General features: G+C 42.9%; 1 protein-coding gene across 6 annotated transcripts in view; it reads left to right on the top strand.

The window, feature by feature from the left end:
- Positions 1 to 17,306, top strand: part of LOC132913935 (LIM domain-binding protein 2) — a 133,667-nt gene that overhangs the window by 54,482 nt on the left and 61,879 nt on the right. For 3 of the 6 annotated variants that reach the window (XM_060972614.1, XM_060972613.1, XM_060972612.1), the window contains exon 1: positions 9,270 to 11,777. The exons of the other annotated variants lie outside the window; for them this stretch is intronic. In XM_060972614.1, coding sequence (XP_060828597.1) covers positions 10,885 to 11,777 — 893 coding nt within the window. In that variant the 5' untranslated portion in view covers positions 9,270 to 10,884. Of the gene's footprint in view, positions 1 to 9,269; positions 11,778 to 17,306 lie in introns of those variants that run through there. 6 annotated transcript variants of the gene reach the window in all.

Here is a 17,306-nt window from a genome sequence, read left to right as displayed (position 1 = left end):
CTCTCTCTCTCTTTCTCTTCGCTCGCTCGCTCGCTCTCTTGGTCTACCCTCCCTTACCCACACCTTCCTTCCTTCCTCACCCCCTCGCTACACTCGACCGAGCGTAGCCAGTGGTTCTCAATGCAGGATTCGAAATGGTAAGAGGTTCTCCCTCGCGAACCAGACGAATCATTTCTATGTCCTAGCGGGGGATGTGTCACACGAAAGATGCGGTCGTTGTATAGAGATTATGTAGCTAATGGGTTTCTTTTTAATAAAGTTGTAAGAGAAGGATTTATAGATGCGGATAGGATGTGATTTATGATGCTAGTATTAAACAAGTAATTTATTAATGCATTCTGTGTTAAATACGTATTTTAACATTACATTCATTACGTGGTATCGATCGAACGATCCCATAGAAGTGTTTAAATACAACCGGTAGGATTTGTTCGGGGAAAAAAGGGAGAAAAGTGTGCGTTTTGATATAACTGGAGGGCTTCGAATCCTGGCTGCTAATAGTCTCGTCGGCAAAGCGATGCGTAGCGATCAAACGAAGATACAGAATTTCAACCAATTCCCTCAAACTGTTCCCGTTCGATGTTTCCAAAACGAGTCTCAGTTCTGAAACGCGAATATCGCGAAACGATCCCCGACCTTCACATGCAAATTCGAGAGATTTATTAATTGATTGCTTCCCCTCGATTTTTTCCCCCGATTTACGACTTTCCAAAGTATATAGCGGGTATAAAAGTCCAAAGAAATATATACAGCTACGAGAGAAAATTGACGTGGGATAAACATTCTTCCGCATGAATATTCTAAATAAACTTGTAATTGGTGATTAGCAGTCAGAAGCTTTTCACGAATGGTTAATGTTCGTTGCAATCCTGCCATCTTCTAAACGCTCTCTAGCACTCAAAGAAAATTTTTTATATTTTTTCTGTAATTATATTTTAATATATTTCAAAGTATTCTAAATTCCGGCTGTTCTACTCTTGGCATAGAGAACATTTATCTGAAAAATTGATTATTGCGATGCTTCACATTTTGGTCCACAGAATGTAGATACGTAGGATTCATAATACGCGTTCTATCTATTAGTTACGCGATTCCTGTGGAATAACCGGAGAGAAAAAAATAAACATGGAAATGAAAAATACGAGCGATCGAAGATTCTACCACGCAAAGTTCTTCTTTTGCTTTTCGTTCCACTTATGGTCGCAAGATTATTCCCGACTGACTTTGAAAGTGGCTAGAAGTTTTTACGAGCCACTAAGTCATCTACTCCACGACCTTTCTCGTTCCTCTATCCTGACTACCATGTTTTCTAATTGTACCGCATTTAATTACATCTAGTTAGTTAGCCCCGTTGATTGTCACCAAGCGGCGACGAAACATAGTCACATTATACGCGAAACGTTCTGAAATCGTTTCTTTCCATTGGTCCCTCAGTTTGTTGTAAGATTTCGCGACTAAAAAGAATCGAGAACGTCGCGTTTTAATAATACCAGAGATTTATGCACGATGATCGAGCAACAATGTGAACGGTGGTCTCTCTCGTGCCGCGGAATAATTCAAGATATCATCTACGAAATTTATTTTCATTTTCTGTGTCGCGAAGGAACGGCGTCCGAGTCTCGTTAAAACAGTACCTGAGCAAAAGGGGAAAACAAAAGGAATAAGTAACGGCCACGATAAAAGCGAAATACGATCAATTTTGAGTTTCGTGTTTTCAAGCTAATTTTTATTCGGGCTTTTGCAATCCGCTTATCATAAAGGGAACGTTAAATGACCAATTACGCACGGAGAAAAGTTGGATTGAAGCTTGCAATTTTTCGATTTTTCCAACTTCAATTCGATTACGAACGAATGTACAATGGTAACGTCGCGAATATTTCGTTTTCTTCAATTTCACAGTCTAATATACGAGTCTCTCAAGAATCAAACATATCGACAGCTATTTAAATAAATTTCTCAATTTTATTAATCAAGCAAATTCTAAGATGAATTTCAAATAGTAACATTCGTAACATCACCATTTTTTCTACTTTCCAAATTATGGAATTAATCGATATTGCTTCTGATTGGCTCGTATAGTAATATTTTAATAAAATTCGAAACCCATCTGAAATTGTAATTAGATGGGTAAAATTTGAAATCAATCTGAAAATATATATAGAAGTTAATATCTACATCTACTGCAAACATATTTATTTAACAAAAAACATATTTAGTACAGAAGTAGTATACAGTATGAAATCAATCTTGGACATATATTTAGCCATACGTTTCAACTGTTGAAAGTATCATTCCTTTAATTTCATAAATGATCAAGTTATAATTTTATTCTTTTCCTGTTTTGAGAACATATAATACATTTTTTAGCAATACAGAACAGATGTGCATTACTACTATGATTCTCAGACCTCCATGTTAAAGATGTTTTTTCATACATATTTTTTCGATTCGCGTAATTGCTGTTCCGAAAAATCCGGCTTGGAAGTTTCTACTCTATTAATTCGTGGGCGATCTCGAACGACGGATCTCGAGCGTGGGACGACGAATATCTGGTATATTTATGATAAAAAATTCCTCACCTGTGTCTCGTTGAGTGGTCTTCGCGAAGCCCGTCCTTTTAATGATCTCCGTGGAGAGAGCGCTTCAGAGTATCGTCTCGAGGACCCAGTGGAACGACGGTGTAACATCATTGCGACATTTAATTATTTTGATTTTTACATTTGACGCGGTTTCCCGCTTTGTCACGTGGCTTTTCCCAGCGACGACGCGCGGATTACATCGATTATTTCGATGGGCGTCGATGTGGAAGAAACAACGAACGCGAGTCTGGGGATGAATGCGTTTGATAAAAAGAACTCGCCTGCTCACCCCCGGTTCCTCGTACCTGTCCTCTTTTGTACCTGTCGCGAATAATCGCGGTTCCCGAGGCCACTCGACTAAAAGAAGAGAATCACCGTGTTCACGACCAATCGAAAAGTAACTTTATACTCGCGTCTGTCGATGTTATTGATTTTGTAAGATTAAATTGCTGCTAACGTACCGACCAAATGGGGGATGTCGTGTACATGGACGTTAATTAATTTGTTTTTAGCGAATTTTCAATTGCATCGTTGATTATGAAATATCGTCAAATAATAGAGGAATAGGGTTCTGATTGTTGCAAATGAATAAAGCTCACCACGTCTAGTAAAGTAAAGTTGTTTGAGTCGACTATGTTTCAACATCACGAGAGTCAAGTTCGAACTTTGCACAGAACAATGAAACTTGTGTAATGTATTGTGAGATTATTGCCTTCGTATATTGTGATTACTGATCATTCATTTTTAAATGTACGGCAAAAGGAAATAACAAAAACGAGGAAATGTCTCAGATAAGCCAAGATAATATACTTTTTGTGGTTATACGATACATGAAAGAAGAAAGGAGAAATTTTTAGATTTAAAACCTTCGTTTCCTACAAAGATTGAAAAATACATGTGACCGATTTCCAATTTTCCTTATCCATTTTTTCGACATTTCTCTGTGGTACTGTAGAAGGAATATCATGATGGGAAACTGTCCGCAAAAGAGGAACACTCAACGAAAAGTGTCGAGTGTCTCTCGTCAGCGCCAAATCTTTCGATGATCCGCTCGACGTTTGATCCGTCCACTCGATCATCCCTGGGCTCTCTTGTAATTACTCTGATTTTTCACGCGGTCGGTTTCGCGTTCTGTGTCACGACGAGAAGGGTCTACTTGTCGCAGGGTAGCGCCTGCTAAACCGATATCTTTCAGCGTCACGGATTCTTTGAAGTGTATCGACTCTGTGGATAGAGGGGGACAGTCTAACTACGGCGTGTCGCTGCGGCTTTTAATTACGCGCCAATTAATTAACACACCGCTCCCGCCGTTTCTTTTTTCACTCACCCCCCTATCCACCTGGTTTTTCCTTCCCTACTTTCTCTCTCTCTCTCTCTCTCTCTCCCTTTCTCGCTTTAGTCGTTTTTTATTTAGCCGGACGTAGCCACGCGGAGCCATTAGAGGCTCCAACGCGACCGCGCGCCACCCTTTGCCTTACCAGCAAGTTATCTCGTTAAGAAATTAACCGCGAATTAACGCTGTTTTACCGCATAATTAGATGACCCCTAAAGATTGCCCCTTAATCCTCGGCGACGAACCGTTTTCCCCTCGATATTTGCCCGTAAACAACTTTCTACATTGTACTCTTTCTTCTTCCTTCTTATTTCTCTGCGGTTACCTTTTTGGTCCAGAGAATGAAACTAACACTCTTTACTCTGTTTTATCGTGTCCTCTTTTGAAATCTCTACAATCTCTTTTGAAAGTCAAATTATTCGAGACGAACTATTTGTCTTTCTGCAAGTTCAGATAAACCGAGTCACTATCGATTTTTCGTAGAATAAGAATTCACGTTCAGATTATCAAAGTCGCTGAACAGGAGTCGATGTTGTCGGACATTAACTAAAAACTTCATGGCCACAAATAGAGTTCTACTATGGTAGAAAAGCTGTAAGACATAGACGATAGAGGGATAGGAGGGTGAACGTACGCAAAGAAGTAATTTCGAATCTGTAACGAGATCCGTATTCGAGGAGAATCCGAAGTTGGGTCAAATTCAATGAGATCCGTTCACCGATGTCACGAAGGAGTTAGTAGATAGCTACGGGTTAGATTGAGGTTGATTGGGTAACCGCTAAGTATATCGAGCTTAGAGTACTTCAGGAGCCTTCGTACAAGGGTGCGATGCTTGTTTGCTCAATGATGTTGGGCTACTAAGGCGTTTACGGATCTACAGGTGACTGGCTTCATTACTCACCTAGTTGTTCCCTTTCCTTTGCAGATTAATTGGGTTTTTGGGGTCGTTTCGAGCCTCTCTTCAAGGGTTCGAGTAAAAGACAAATTTGTCGTGGGTAATTGAAACGAGAAAACCTTGAAAGTCGTGTCTTGACAAAGTCGACGAAACTGTGTTAAAGATTAACACTATTTTAACGATTATAACGAGAGTGGTATTTTGATCCATTTAACAGAGAATTGTCACCGGACTTTATTTCGTTTAGGCTCTGAACTCATCCTACTGTTTAGTAAATACGAGCAGCAAGTCAAGGACTGGTTTTCGTGAACTGGAATCTTGCGCCGTCGTATTGTGAAAGCGGCTTTAGTCGACGCGTGACAAATCCCGGGGAGCACGCGTAATACGCATGTCGAATACACATGAACCGCTCTTAAAGGGCTCGTATCCACGCCTCCAGTGTTCCGGTACAAGATTACTTATCGGCCGCGACAGGATACTCTACTTTAAAGAAGCCACTTCTGCTCCTTCCCTTTTGCTACTTTCGATACGTTCAACAACTCGGCCCATGATTATTATCAATCCAGCGAAACTAGCTATTTTCGTATTCCCCGATTAGTTCAAACATCGCAAATACTCCGCTCTACATGGAATACGCGAAATCAATCAAATATGTACATAGATTCTTATAAATTGCAGTCGTCAGAAGAATTTATGTATGTATGCATTCACGGTAACTAAAGTCTAAATCTGCATCTCGGTTTCTGCATTCGCGACAACTCTTCTGTAACTCCTCCTCAGGAAGAAGTGCGTCTAGTGGTATCACCACAAAGCTCACCCTCTTTCCTGATCCACAACTTCAAATTCAACTTCAGCTTCCCTAGACTCTAGATCAGCACCCTAAACGTCAAAAATTTTGTCGGCTACGAGAAGATAGAGCCAGGGGGCAGTTTTTGGCGGTCTCCAGCTCGCATGATCGAACGGTGGGCACGATTAACTCGCGGTGAACCTGTGTGTACGTCGGTTGATCAGTCTCTTGGAGTGAGTTCTCAGCCTCCTGAACGTTCCTCCGGCTACCTCTGTCTTCCTATCGTTCCTTCGTGACGACGTCTCTGTTGGTTGCACGCTGGTCGTGCCCCTGTCCCCCTCGGTTCGTTCAGGTCTTTTTCTTTCTCTCTCCTTCTCTCTCCTTCCCTCTCTGTTCGTGGTGGCAACGAGCAGCGAGTTCGAACCGAGAAGGCAAGTCGAGGAACCCTCTCTCGCGCAGAGGAAGAAAGAACGAACGAACGAACGGTGAGCAAATGCTCTCCTCGTTCGCTCCCCCTCCCCCATTCACCTCTCTTCTTCCCCTCCGCTGTGTTCGGTCGATCTTTTTCTCTCCCTTTTTCAGCTGTCTGCCCCTGTGTTTCTTCGTTTTTTCCGTTCTCTCTCCTCTCTTTCTCCAGGGGTCAACGTACAGGCGCGCGGCGTGACCGAAATCACACACACGCTCGTTGCGAACCCGCTCGACTGTGACTCGCTTCTTCGTCTTTATTTGGCCTCTAATTGTTCCTTCTTGCGCGACGCCCGTCGGTCTGCTCGCCTGCTTTCGCTGCCTCCTTGCCTTCGAGACCCTCCGGCTTCGACGTCCAACTTTCGACGAGTCACCTGAGGATTCCACACCGAGGACCCTGCCACCTCTGTACCTGCCGTATGAAAGCTCACGTTCCGAAGTTTCACTCATCTTCCCGTCGAATCAGTAATTTTTCTAGGCCACTGTGTGACTAGATCCGCGATTCTCTTCCTTTTCTCGAATCTTAAACATTTCTACCAATCTGAGTTTATTAAACAGCTTGTGAGTTTGATTGATTATTTTGGTATATTTTAACGAAGCTGAAATTTAGAAATTTAAAAACATTTATTGTAGGGACAACTTAGGGGTTTATGTACTTCCCATACCGTTCCAAGTAATCGTTTCTTAATCGTTTTATGGTCCAAACAGACCTCTTATGTTTCGTAGATACAGCAGCAATTTTGTAGGGATATTTCTAAATGGGAAATACGTGGTTCCTGCAATCGAAAGGAGGAATTTATTATTTCGGTCATGACTCCTTTTCTACATGGCAATTAACCCCTGCTGTAATTAGCCCTACCTAAAAAACCTAATCGTAATCGCTTCCGGCTGTGACAGAGGTTTTCAATCGGTGCAACAACCTGACACGTTTCTCTAACGTCTTGGACAATGGATTGGACCGACCTGGCCACGTCTACCTGGTCGAAAAGGGGGCTGGAAAAAGGGGCAGGGAAACAGGGCCTTGGGTGTCGCAGAGAGCAGATTAATGGTCCCCAAGAATTCCTGGTAGCGTATCCAAGAACTGGACTCTCTCCTTTTCTGTACGGATATTCAATAGCAGAAGGTCGTGGCACGGTGCGTAAACCAGAAACCACCCACGATAGGAAATTTCATTGGAACATCGTCAAGAATGTAGTGGAACACTAGAAAAACTGTTCTTCAAAGGATGAACTCGATGGTTTTTCCAGTTTGGTAACGCTTGCGACTCTAGTTGCTATTCAGATACATAGTACGTTCCCTGGATTATTTAAAACTTAGCTGCTACATTTAGAAGATCAACGTTTGCTTAAAAGTGTACATTAAATGTTACTACTTTCGTACAAAATCTGTTTATCAATTAAGGAATAATTTATTTTTTTTTCTTTATATATACATACGTTGAATAAAAAATTCATGTATCTTTAAATAATTCATTCATCATTTAATTAAATTCGTGTAACTTTGAGTAATCTTTTTAAATATCCTCTGAAACGATATTAACGAATTTGTTATATTATTCGGTCCAATACAATATAGAGATAGGTATCGTCAGATTTGTAAATAATGAAAATTTTAACTGGGTGGACACAACGAGAAAAAAAAAAGAAATGGAAAATTTCCTACGAAGAATTTAATTAACTAACAGAAGAAGAAACACGTCTTTAGGTCCTCGTTTAAAATGTGTTTAACATTAGAAACGTGAAACCAATGCATCCTATTTTCACTCTGAGATTGTTACGGCATTTAGAATTGTAACATGTTGACACTTATTTTATTCAAACACAAAGCCTGAACTGCGTTACTTCGAGAACAGAATAGGTCCGAAACGATACTAAACTGATAAGAAAGCCCTAACCGCGACCTAAGGAATAGGATAGAGACTCAGGTAACTTGGTACTTGCCACGCAGGTAGAGCTTGAGACAAGAGGTATTATTGTCCGAGTGGCAAGGGCTCGAGGCGAACCGTTTACAAAACGTTGGAAATTCCAGGTATACTCCACTGTTTAACAGAAAGTAATAAAGTTTTCACATTATTGAGAATCCAGTTTGATTTTTCCAGGTAATATAATCATTTTCTACGGAACCTAATGACATCTGTTCTCTCTTTCTGTTCGACTTCCATTGGCATTACTTGGCTAATTTCACGTGTATCCGCAACTGAATTAACAAATGTTCACCAAAATAATGAGAGGAAGCTTTCCTTCAGTAATAAAATTCTAATAATTGAGTTTTTGTGAACTTTCCTAAAGAAAAATATTGGTTTATTTTTTTCGTAAAAGAAGCGTTTCTATAAGAAAATTTGTGACGGGGCTTGAAAAAAAAGAAGAAAAGACTGGAAGTTGTATTCGTGCAGGGCGATGATCGTTTTCGCACGTGCCGCACGTCAAAGTGGTAGACCATTCTTCCTCATCACGCCGTATAAATGCGTTCAACTTGACCCCGAACCCGATGAATCGGATTTCTGGGCTTCTGCGATCTTAGTGAAATGAATCCTACATCGGTTCCTCTAGGACCCTTAGGTTCCTTTGGATCACACGAAAGTGAAACTGCTTTCTAGTAAACTTCGATAAAGAGACGACCTCCTACTACCACCTGACCAACCACTTGGCAAACAAATTCGAATACCATACTTATACGTCATTTTCATTCTACGACTACTCGTAGAAAATTTATTCAAATTCCTCGAATAATTTTTACTTCATGCCGCTTTAGATATTTGAATGCTTAAAAAATATTTAGACCACACGATAGATCGTTGGAAAATATTTAAAAAGCTCGTGTCGTTAGCGATGGGTCCCTTCTTTCTCGATACGTGTTCCGACGTCGCATTGTACGTTTAATGAGTTAACGACGGGCAATAGTACGTCCGTAAGGTGCATACGCGAGGAACGAAAAATCAGAGTGTTCTCTGGCAAGGGTGGCATGGCTCGGTAAGGAAGGCATGGTATGGCGCGGTAACGCAAGGTAAGGCAAGTCCCACGTCGGTTGCGTGGACACCGGGCATCGGGCGCTCACGTGGCTCCCCACCATTCCATCCGTGCGTGAGACTGCTCCCTTCCGACGTTCCTTTCGCCGTGGCTTCGGTTCAGCTTCTCCCACCTCGTATCCTCGCGTGGCTCTCCCCCTCCAGCGTGCCGTTCTGTCCTCGAAAGCTCGAATGCGACAGCAACGCCACAGACCCTGCCACTCCGCAGTAACGCGATTGCTTTCGTGGAGTATACTACTATTCGTGGACAGTGTCGGTTGTTGCTTTGTGACACGCAACGCGCGTTGTCCCGCGTCCGTGTTCTCCCTCTCCTTTCGTCTCTTCTGTCTGTTTCTTTGGTGTGGATCGCGCGCGCGGTGACTCGAGTGTTCAGTGATCGTCTCGCGATATGTACATAGTTCACTCGAACTGTGTTCGTCTTTCTCGTATTATTTATCTCTCTCTGGTTTTTTGCATTGAGAAGTAACTGAGAGAGGATTGCAGTCTATACGCTATCGGATAGAGTCTGTTGGGCGAAAGTTTGATTCGTTTTCGGAATTGACGCGATAGAAGAGTGGGAGTTTTCCTAGTGTAAAAGGAACATAAAACGAGTAGACTCGAGAGCGTGACGGACTATGCCGAAACACGGCCATCCAGTCGGGAAGCAGCGTGGCCGCGCGGGCTTGGTGTTTGGGTCGCCTAGCGGCGACTGAGTTCGGGATGCTAAAAGTTCCCGCGGGAGTCGGCGGAGAGTGTTTGCAGAAGGAGGAGAAGAAGGCCGGCAGGATGGGCGGGAGACGAGGTGTGCTGGTCCGCGACGTAGGTGCGCACCGCGACGCCGACGACGTGACGGCCACGTGCCCCCGCAGTTACCTCGCTGGTTGTCGCCACTAACCGTTGCACTAGTGTATAGTAGCGTTGATCGTACATAGTTGGTCGAGCGAAACGGCGATCGTACGACCATATTTTGCACACCGTGTCGTAAAAACAAGCTGTATAGTCAAGTGTGTGATTTTCGTCGATAGATGGAGTATAGAGTGTATTACCCGTGATTTTTCCCCTTTCGTATCAAGTGCAATGGTGACTTTGTTGATCGTTTTTGGTGTTTCGTTCAGCCGCCATTGAAGATATTTGCTCATAGGATTCGAAGTTGTGAAGTTGTTGGATACTTTGTGCGACAGACGCGAACAGGTGGTATGCGCATTGTTCCTTAACTCGAAGTCAAATCGTTCTAATAGATAGTCGAACATCCCGCCGGTGAAAGGAGAGAGGACGCTGGCATTGAGCGGTGATGAACTGGATGTCACGGGGCGTTAATACGTTGTCCCGCGTGAACCCAAGGTATCAAGAAACTTGAAACTTGATACACGAGGTGTCGTCCCTTCCGTCCTAGCCGCGTGCACCGAGTTCTACTTTTTCGAAACATACCGCGAAGTGTTGTGATTCCTCGCAGTGATTATTAGCCGTGATTGATGGTGTTCTAACTGGGATGCTTCTTAGAGGTCGAACCAAACGTTACGAATCCTACAGTCAAAATATATTCTAGAAACAGTGTCTTTAAACGTGCAAGTGAAAAACAAATAACAGCGAGTTGGAGTTTCAGCCAGGGACATTGTCTAAACGCAATAGAATCTGCATACAAACAGGAAAATAGTGCCTCTAAATTAAGTCAGAAGCGAAATTCGATTAACAAGAGATTTGGCATTGTGCAAAGTAGATAGATTTCTGATCGAGCATCGAGAGATTCCCGCGCTCGTACCCCAGTCATCAGGCCGACAGGAGTTCGAGGAGAGGGTGAAGGGCGTCGTGGAGGGGGGAGTGATGCCGGTGAGGGTGGCACAGCGCCCCCCAGGTGGAATACCACTGCACGCCGGCGTGCCGGTAGCGCCCAGCAGCGTAACCGCCTCCGGTCCGTCGGGCCGGTGCCTCGGGGGCCCGGCAGCGCCCCCCGCCGGCTCGCCACCGCTGCCGCCCTCCTTGCAATCGCTTGGCGGCGGTGTGAGCAACAACACCAACAACACTGTTGGTGCTGGCAGCAACGGCTCCAGCAACGGTAACGCCGGCCTTCAGAACACCGGCAACAGTAATAACAACATAGTCGGGAACAACAACGCCAGTCAGAGTATCGCCGGCACCGGCCTAGGAGGCGTCAGCACTACGAGCGGCGCCACGAATCCCTTGCAGGCGATGGCGTCGGCGGCGGCCTCGCTAACCCAGTTGAACAACATGGCGAATGGCCCGCTGCCGCCGCTAGCGGCCACCGGACCGACCGGACCGCCTAGTTTACCGCCTCCACAGCCGGCCACTACGCCAACTCATGGGGGTCCACCGACGCCGCACGCTGGTGTCACCGGTGGACCCCATCTTAATGGAGCTTCCCCGAGTCCTCACCCGATGCCACCTCACGGAATGATGAGCGGGTCGCCTCACGCGCCTCACCCACATATGGGTGGCGGCGGACCCTCACCTCATGCTCACCATCCCGGCCCTCACATGGTCGGTTCGCCGCACCATCCTGGCCCACATCCCATGGGTCCCGCTGCTAGCATGATCGGAGCCAGTATGCAGCCTCAAGGTGGCCCTGGGATGTGCGGCCCTGGACCCACCGGTCCCATGGGACCTCACGCTCATCCGCAAGGACCTGGAGTACCCGGACAGCCTCACATGCACAACGACCCTTTTTACTGTTCGCCTTTTGGATCGCATTACTTCAGGTAAATTCTCTGGCTGATCGTTTATTTGGGTTGGAGAATCGAGGGAAATCGAGGGGGATGATGACCTTTTGACGCAAAATTCTAATTAAATTAATTATATATATATATATAATTTAATTTATATATATATAAAGAAAAGAGAACAGCATTTATTCTGTCTTAAGGTGCTCGTTGTAAGTCGTCCTTGATACATATTTTTCTAACTATTTTATGGAGTGTGAGGCGAGGTAAGGCGAAGGCCGTGACTGGTGATGAATTTCCATCGGACACGGCCACGACAGCCTGCTCACCTTTGGCTCCATTGGGAAACACGACGGAGGAAGATCAATCTTGCCGCGATTAGAGAACCGTGCCCGCGACAGAAATAAATAATCTGTCGCCACGTCGACTGTAACAATTTTTCGTCACGCGAAACAACGCTCGCTCGTTCGACGAACGCGTTTCCGTAGTGTATTGGTGCTTTCTTTCAAGAAATGGTCACGTGAAATTCCTGAAAATGGTGTATCGCGTGGCCGAAGAAAGTTCCGAGCAAAACGTAAGCATGTCTCGTAGCTGTGATCCTCACATTCGAAAAACACGAGGTATCTTTCCACGCGTTTCTTTTTCTCGATTATAAAAGTGCACAAATAAAAGGCAAAAGAAAGTTGCCTTTTTCGTCGTATCTCCTTTTTGGAACCCCGTTCGATTCTGACTGATGCGGATGTTTTACGTTCGTTGGATTTTAGGTTGCATTGGTGTGTTATAATTCTGTCAAATTATTTTATGCATTTGTAGGAAATTTGAAGATATACAAAAGGTTTATAAGATGTGTAAACTAGAATGCTGGTTATAATATTTAATGAATGAAACGGAGTTTCTAATTCTTCATTTATGTCGATAAAGATACGAAGTTGCATGAGAATTTGCGGTTTAGTTATCACGCACAGAGATAAAAGGTTTTTTCATTCGACTCTTTGCTTCATCACTGCAGAATAAATTATCTGACACTTGTTACAACAATGATCCAGCCTTTGCTGGATAAGGCTTAATACGAAATATTTAATTGTAAGAATTTTATAGTTGGATACTATATTCAGACTGTTCCTTTACAGCCCGATACTTCGTTCCGCGCCAATCGTTTGGCAGTCTCTCACTAGTACACTCTCTCGGGCGTAGTAACAGTATACTCGGAGAATCCGTTATCATAGCTCGGCCAGGATCTTCCTGGTGGGTGACCGTTGCACGGTCGAACGTGCCTCGAAATGTAGCCGCTAGTAAATAGGCTTGTGGAGCTAACCAAAATACTTATTTACTCGATCTCCATTCACAATCGTTCTTCTCCATTGCTATTTCACCTGCTCATCTTTGAGTTTCATCTTCTCTTTAATACATTCACTGCGTTTGGCGCAAACTTTTAGATATTTGCGTAGAGTCGATCAAAAAATACGAATATACTTAAACATGCTGGAATCCTTGGAAAATTCCAGTCAAACGTACTTGGTAATAACCGTGCAAACTTTTATCATAGCAATAATCGATGAATCGAAAAGTATCAGGCATCTATCGTTCGTTATTTTTGTTAATTTAATATTTAAGAGATCTAAGAACTCGATGGAAGAACAAATCTAGGATTTCCAAAAAGTATCGTAGCTAAACAATACTCGTATCGATCCGAAATTCTATCCAAACGTACTACAACCACTTTGTTCATTACAATCATGCGAACTTTCATCGGAATAATCGGTATAGCGATGTATTTGGAAGTAGCCAGGGATCGATGGTGCATGAGGCAATTATCGTGGACACAGCGAGCATGTTCGCGAGTCAGGTGCCCTGGAAGTGTCTGGGACACGGTTCTATCCGCAAGTTCAGGTGGCCCGCAGGTGGGAGGCGCCCCTTTGCGCAGGTGTACGCGCAAAACGCGACTTCCTTCCTCGTCTGGAGAAGGCCAGAGCATAGTAGAGGGCCGTCCAGAACCGATACCCGGAGCGTAGCTACTACGACGGTGACGATTATCCGGTTCTTCTCCTTCGACCTTCCTTGTATCCGGTCTGGACGTCTCTATCGGCTCGACATCATCTCCCTGTTCGCTGGCCCCGTCTGGTAATCGCCAGGGCTCATTATCATAAGCGTTCCACGCTGCTACATTCGCACGAATCGTCGAACTACTTCGTTCAACAACCGCGACCATTTTCGTCCCCCTTAGAGTCGCGATTTCTCGAAGATCTTCCAGCATAGATACATTTATATCTAAGCTCGATTTATTGAAACGAAATTTTACTTAGTTTCAGATTAAACGAACGCTTACTCATTGACTTTATCTAAATGTAAACTCTTATTATATAAACATGTAGTGGGGAGAACCGATGTATTTCTATTTCAATTATATGACTTGTTTCTTTTAATAGCTCAGATGCAGTTGTGTTGTATTTTCACGATTTTGCTTTCCGTATACTAGAAAAATTGGTGCAAGCGTGAAGTTGTTGTACAACCATTCGTATTCTTCGTTTTCTTCTACGTTTTACTGAAATATAATATTCTTATCTTTGGATATTAACTCAGTAACATATGTACAGTCCTCTACCAGTTGTCTCTGCTCGGAGATATTGTAGCCGCGTCTTATTAATTTTACTTTTTCGTTAATCGTCATTCTTTCTAAACTTTTGCGCTTTGAGAACAATAAAATTATGACGATTACGAACCATCCAAATTAATATTTCAGTAATGCGCAGGTACCACGTATTTAGGTATATATAGGTAGGTACAGAGGAATGTCTAGTACGAGGAAAGTAGTATGCTAATGGGATAATCAAGTAAATCGAGATTGATTTCTGATTTCAGTCAAACTTTCACGACTTTAAAATTAGCGATATGCGACTTATTATTCTAATTGGCTCGTTATTACATTACGATATCGTTAAAGAATTAACAGGGAAATTATAAGAGTTTTATTTTCTTTTCACTAAATTGTAAGAGAGAAAATGAAGAAAGAAAGAGGAATAAACGAGAAGGAGACGATGAACGAAGTTTCGAGCGCAATCGGAAGTCGAACGTCGTCGGTGGACTTATCTTATCGCGGCCTCTCGGTAGGATAAGAAGGACCTTGATCGCCTCGCGACAAACTGTATCGGCACCTTGGTTGGTTGCGAGCCTCTGGTAGTTTTGCAAATTTCTATATACGCGTTCTCTTTACTACCACCTCTTGTTTTATTACTAAAAATACAAATATATATATTTCATTCTATTATTATATCTACAAGGAAGTTCGCGTGATTATTTCCATTCTATTATTTTCTAGTTCAAAAATATTGAGAAAATTTACTACAACATCTATATATCATATTTCCATTAATGTTGGATTATCCTAATAATCCATTCAGGAAATTCATTATTTTCTAACCTGAGAATTTTCGAAAAATTTATTACAACACCAAGTTATTCTATACCCATTAACTTTCAATTATATCCTAATACTTTAATAGATCCTAACAATCCACAGTCGGAATGATCGGTACAAGCGGTTTTCGCGTTATTTCGATCAGTCAAACGTCAAGTAACACTGGGAAATAGCTTTGCGAAGGAAACGAAGGTTTTGGTGGTTCGCGAGCGGCAGCATCGCGGTTCTAGTAAATCGCCGGTACGAATCGGTGGATGACGAAGGGGAAGAGCCGTGGAAAGAGGAAAGGCTCGTTTCACTGGCGAGGCACGCGAGGAGATACCAGGCCGAGTGCATGAAGCCGTGTGCAGGTAGCGTATCAAGCCGTATCGTCGGTCGGTTCCAGTTTCACGTGAAACTGTTCGTGCAACCAAGCAGGTTCAAGGCAAGCCTGAAAAGTGGAATGCACGTGCGTGCAGATGGAACACCCTGGAAATCTGAACAATCGGCAGGATCTAGTCTTTGCGTTGTAATAAACGAGACAGTTTAGTTAGTTTTCTCATTAATCAACTATGATCCTTGCAACATTTGACATCTTATTACTAAAATAATAGGAAGAGATATTTTCAGATGGTTTTGTAGAGAAGGTTGAATTTAAAAAATCAGTTCTATCGAAACTAATTATTACTAAAGCACCATTGTACACCAGTAGATATATTCCTATATAAGCGTATACTTTTGCTATTAGATGCTATAAACGGAAGAAACTCGATTCTCGATTCGTGGTCATTTTATTTCCCTGGCAGTGTTAAACTCCTGTAAAGTAAGAAGGGAATTATGTGAGTAGTGGTTTCTATTTGCAACAAGGAGAGGTACAAGCGCGTCCGTATAATCCCTAAAGAGTTATTAAATCAGATCAGCTGCCCCAAAACGTGCAAAGTTTATCAGACCGCGAAGGCTCAGATCCAATCTAATTCCCGGCGTTCGCTCCTCTGCGGACGTGGCAGGTCGGCTATCAAATGCATCAAGCTTTTCCACGCACTCGATTAACCCCGCCGCACTCAATCATTCACGCGGTAGCGTCTTCCGTCCCTTCCAATTACTTTCAAAGCCGAGGAGCCGGCCCAGGAAGCAAGATAAACCTAATCCCGGTTCAGGTATACGTGTCCGAAGCTTTCTCTCCGGTTCAGCTTCCAGACGTCGCGTATAGTACTAGAACATAGTAAAGAGAATAGAGATCCACGGAACAAGGCGAACAGGGACCGTAAGATCCTGACAAGGTGACAATGAGCACGAGAAAGGCCTTTCCTGAATCATGGCTTACCTAGGAATGTCGATACAGGTGTCCCATCGGGCAGGTGCAATTTGGCAAATGTCCGTTGCTATTATTAAGTCAACTTAGTTATGGTATTTTAATAATACTTTCAGGTATTGCATCTTAGAGATGTTAGTCGTTATCGATAGATCATAGTCTTCTATTAGGATTTATGCTTTTGAAAACACAGATAGATTCAATGGACCACAATGTGGTTTGGTTCGTTGCTATTATTAAATCAACTTAATTATGGTTTGTTTTTGATAATATTTCCAGATATTGCATCTTAGAGATGTTAATTGTTATTGGTAGATCGTAGTTTTCTATGAGGATTTATGCTTTTGAAAGTACTTTTCACTTTTCCTTGGAAATTAATTGTTATCGATAAACTGTGGATATTTATAGAAATTCGTATGTTTAGCAAGTTACGTAAAGAATACAAAGTTGGATAAAAACTTCTGTCTACTAAACGAAGAACTTTATATTTTAGTTTGTTATTTTCATATTTTTAATCGTTACAGTCCTACTGGTCACTCGCGTTTTCGCGTTTCTTAATTAAATGGTTCCCATGTAACGAGGAAATTCTATCACGTTATTGAGAAGAAGCAAATCGAACTTTTTTCGTGTCGAAAGTATCGGAAAACTATTTAGTCTGACGGTGTATCATTCCTGTTTCGATCGATTTCTTGGCTGTAAAACACGGCCGATGAAAGAACAATGTTCTCTCGTCCGGTATACAAAAGACGATTCGAAAGTTTAGTTAGGAGTATCGAGGTAAATAGCTGGATGACAGGCTGGAATCGATTATCGTTCGCGCGGATCTTCGCGATAACAATTTCATAGCTCGATAAACGGTCAC

Source organism: Bombus pascuorum, chromosome 14 (genome assembly GCF_905332965.1).
Source record: "Bombus pascuorum chromosome 14, iyBomPasc1.1, whole genome shotgun sequence".
NCBI classification, from domain to species: domain Eukaryota; kingdom Metazoa; phylum Arthropoda; class Insecta; order Hymenoptera; family Apidae; genus Bombus; species Bombus pascuorum.
The sequence above is the reverse complement of the archived record's forward strand: the minus strand, read 5'-3'. Positions and strand labels throughout refer to the sequence as shown.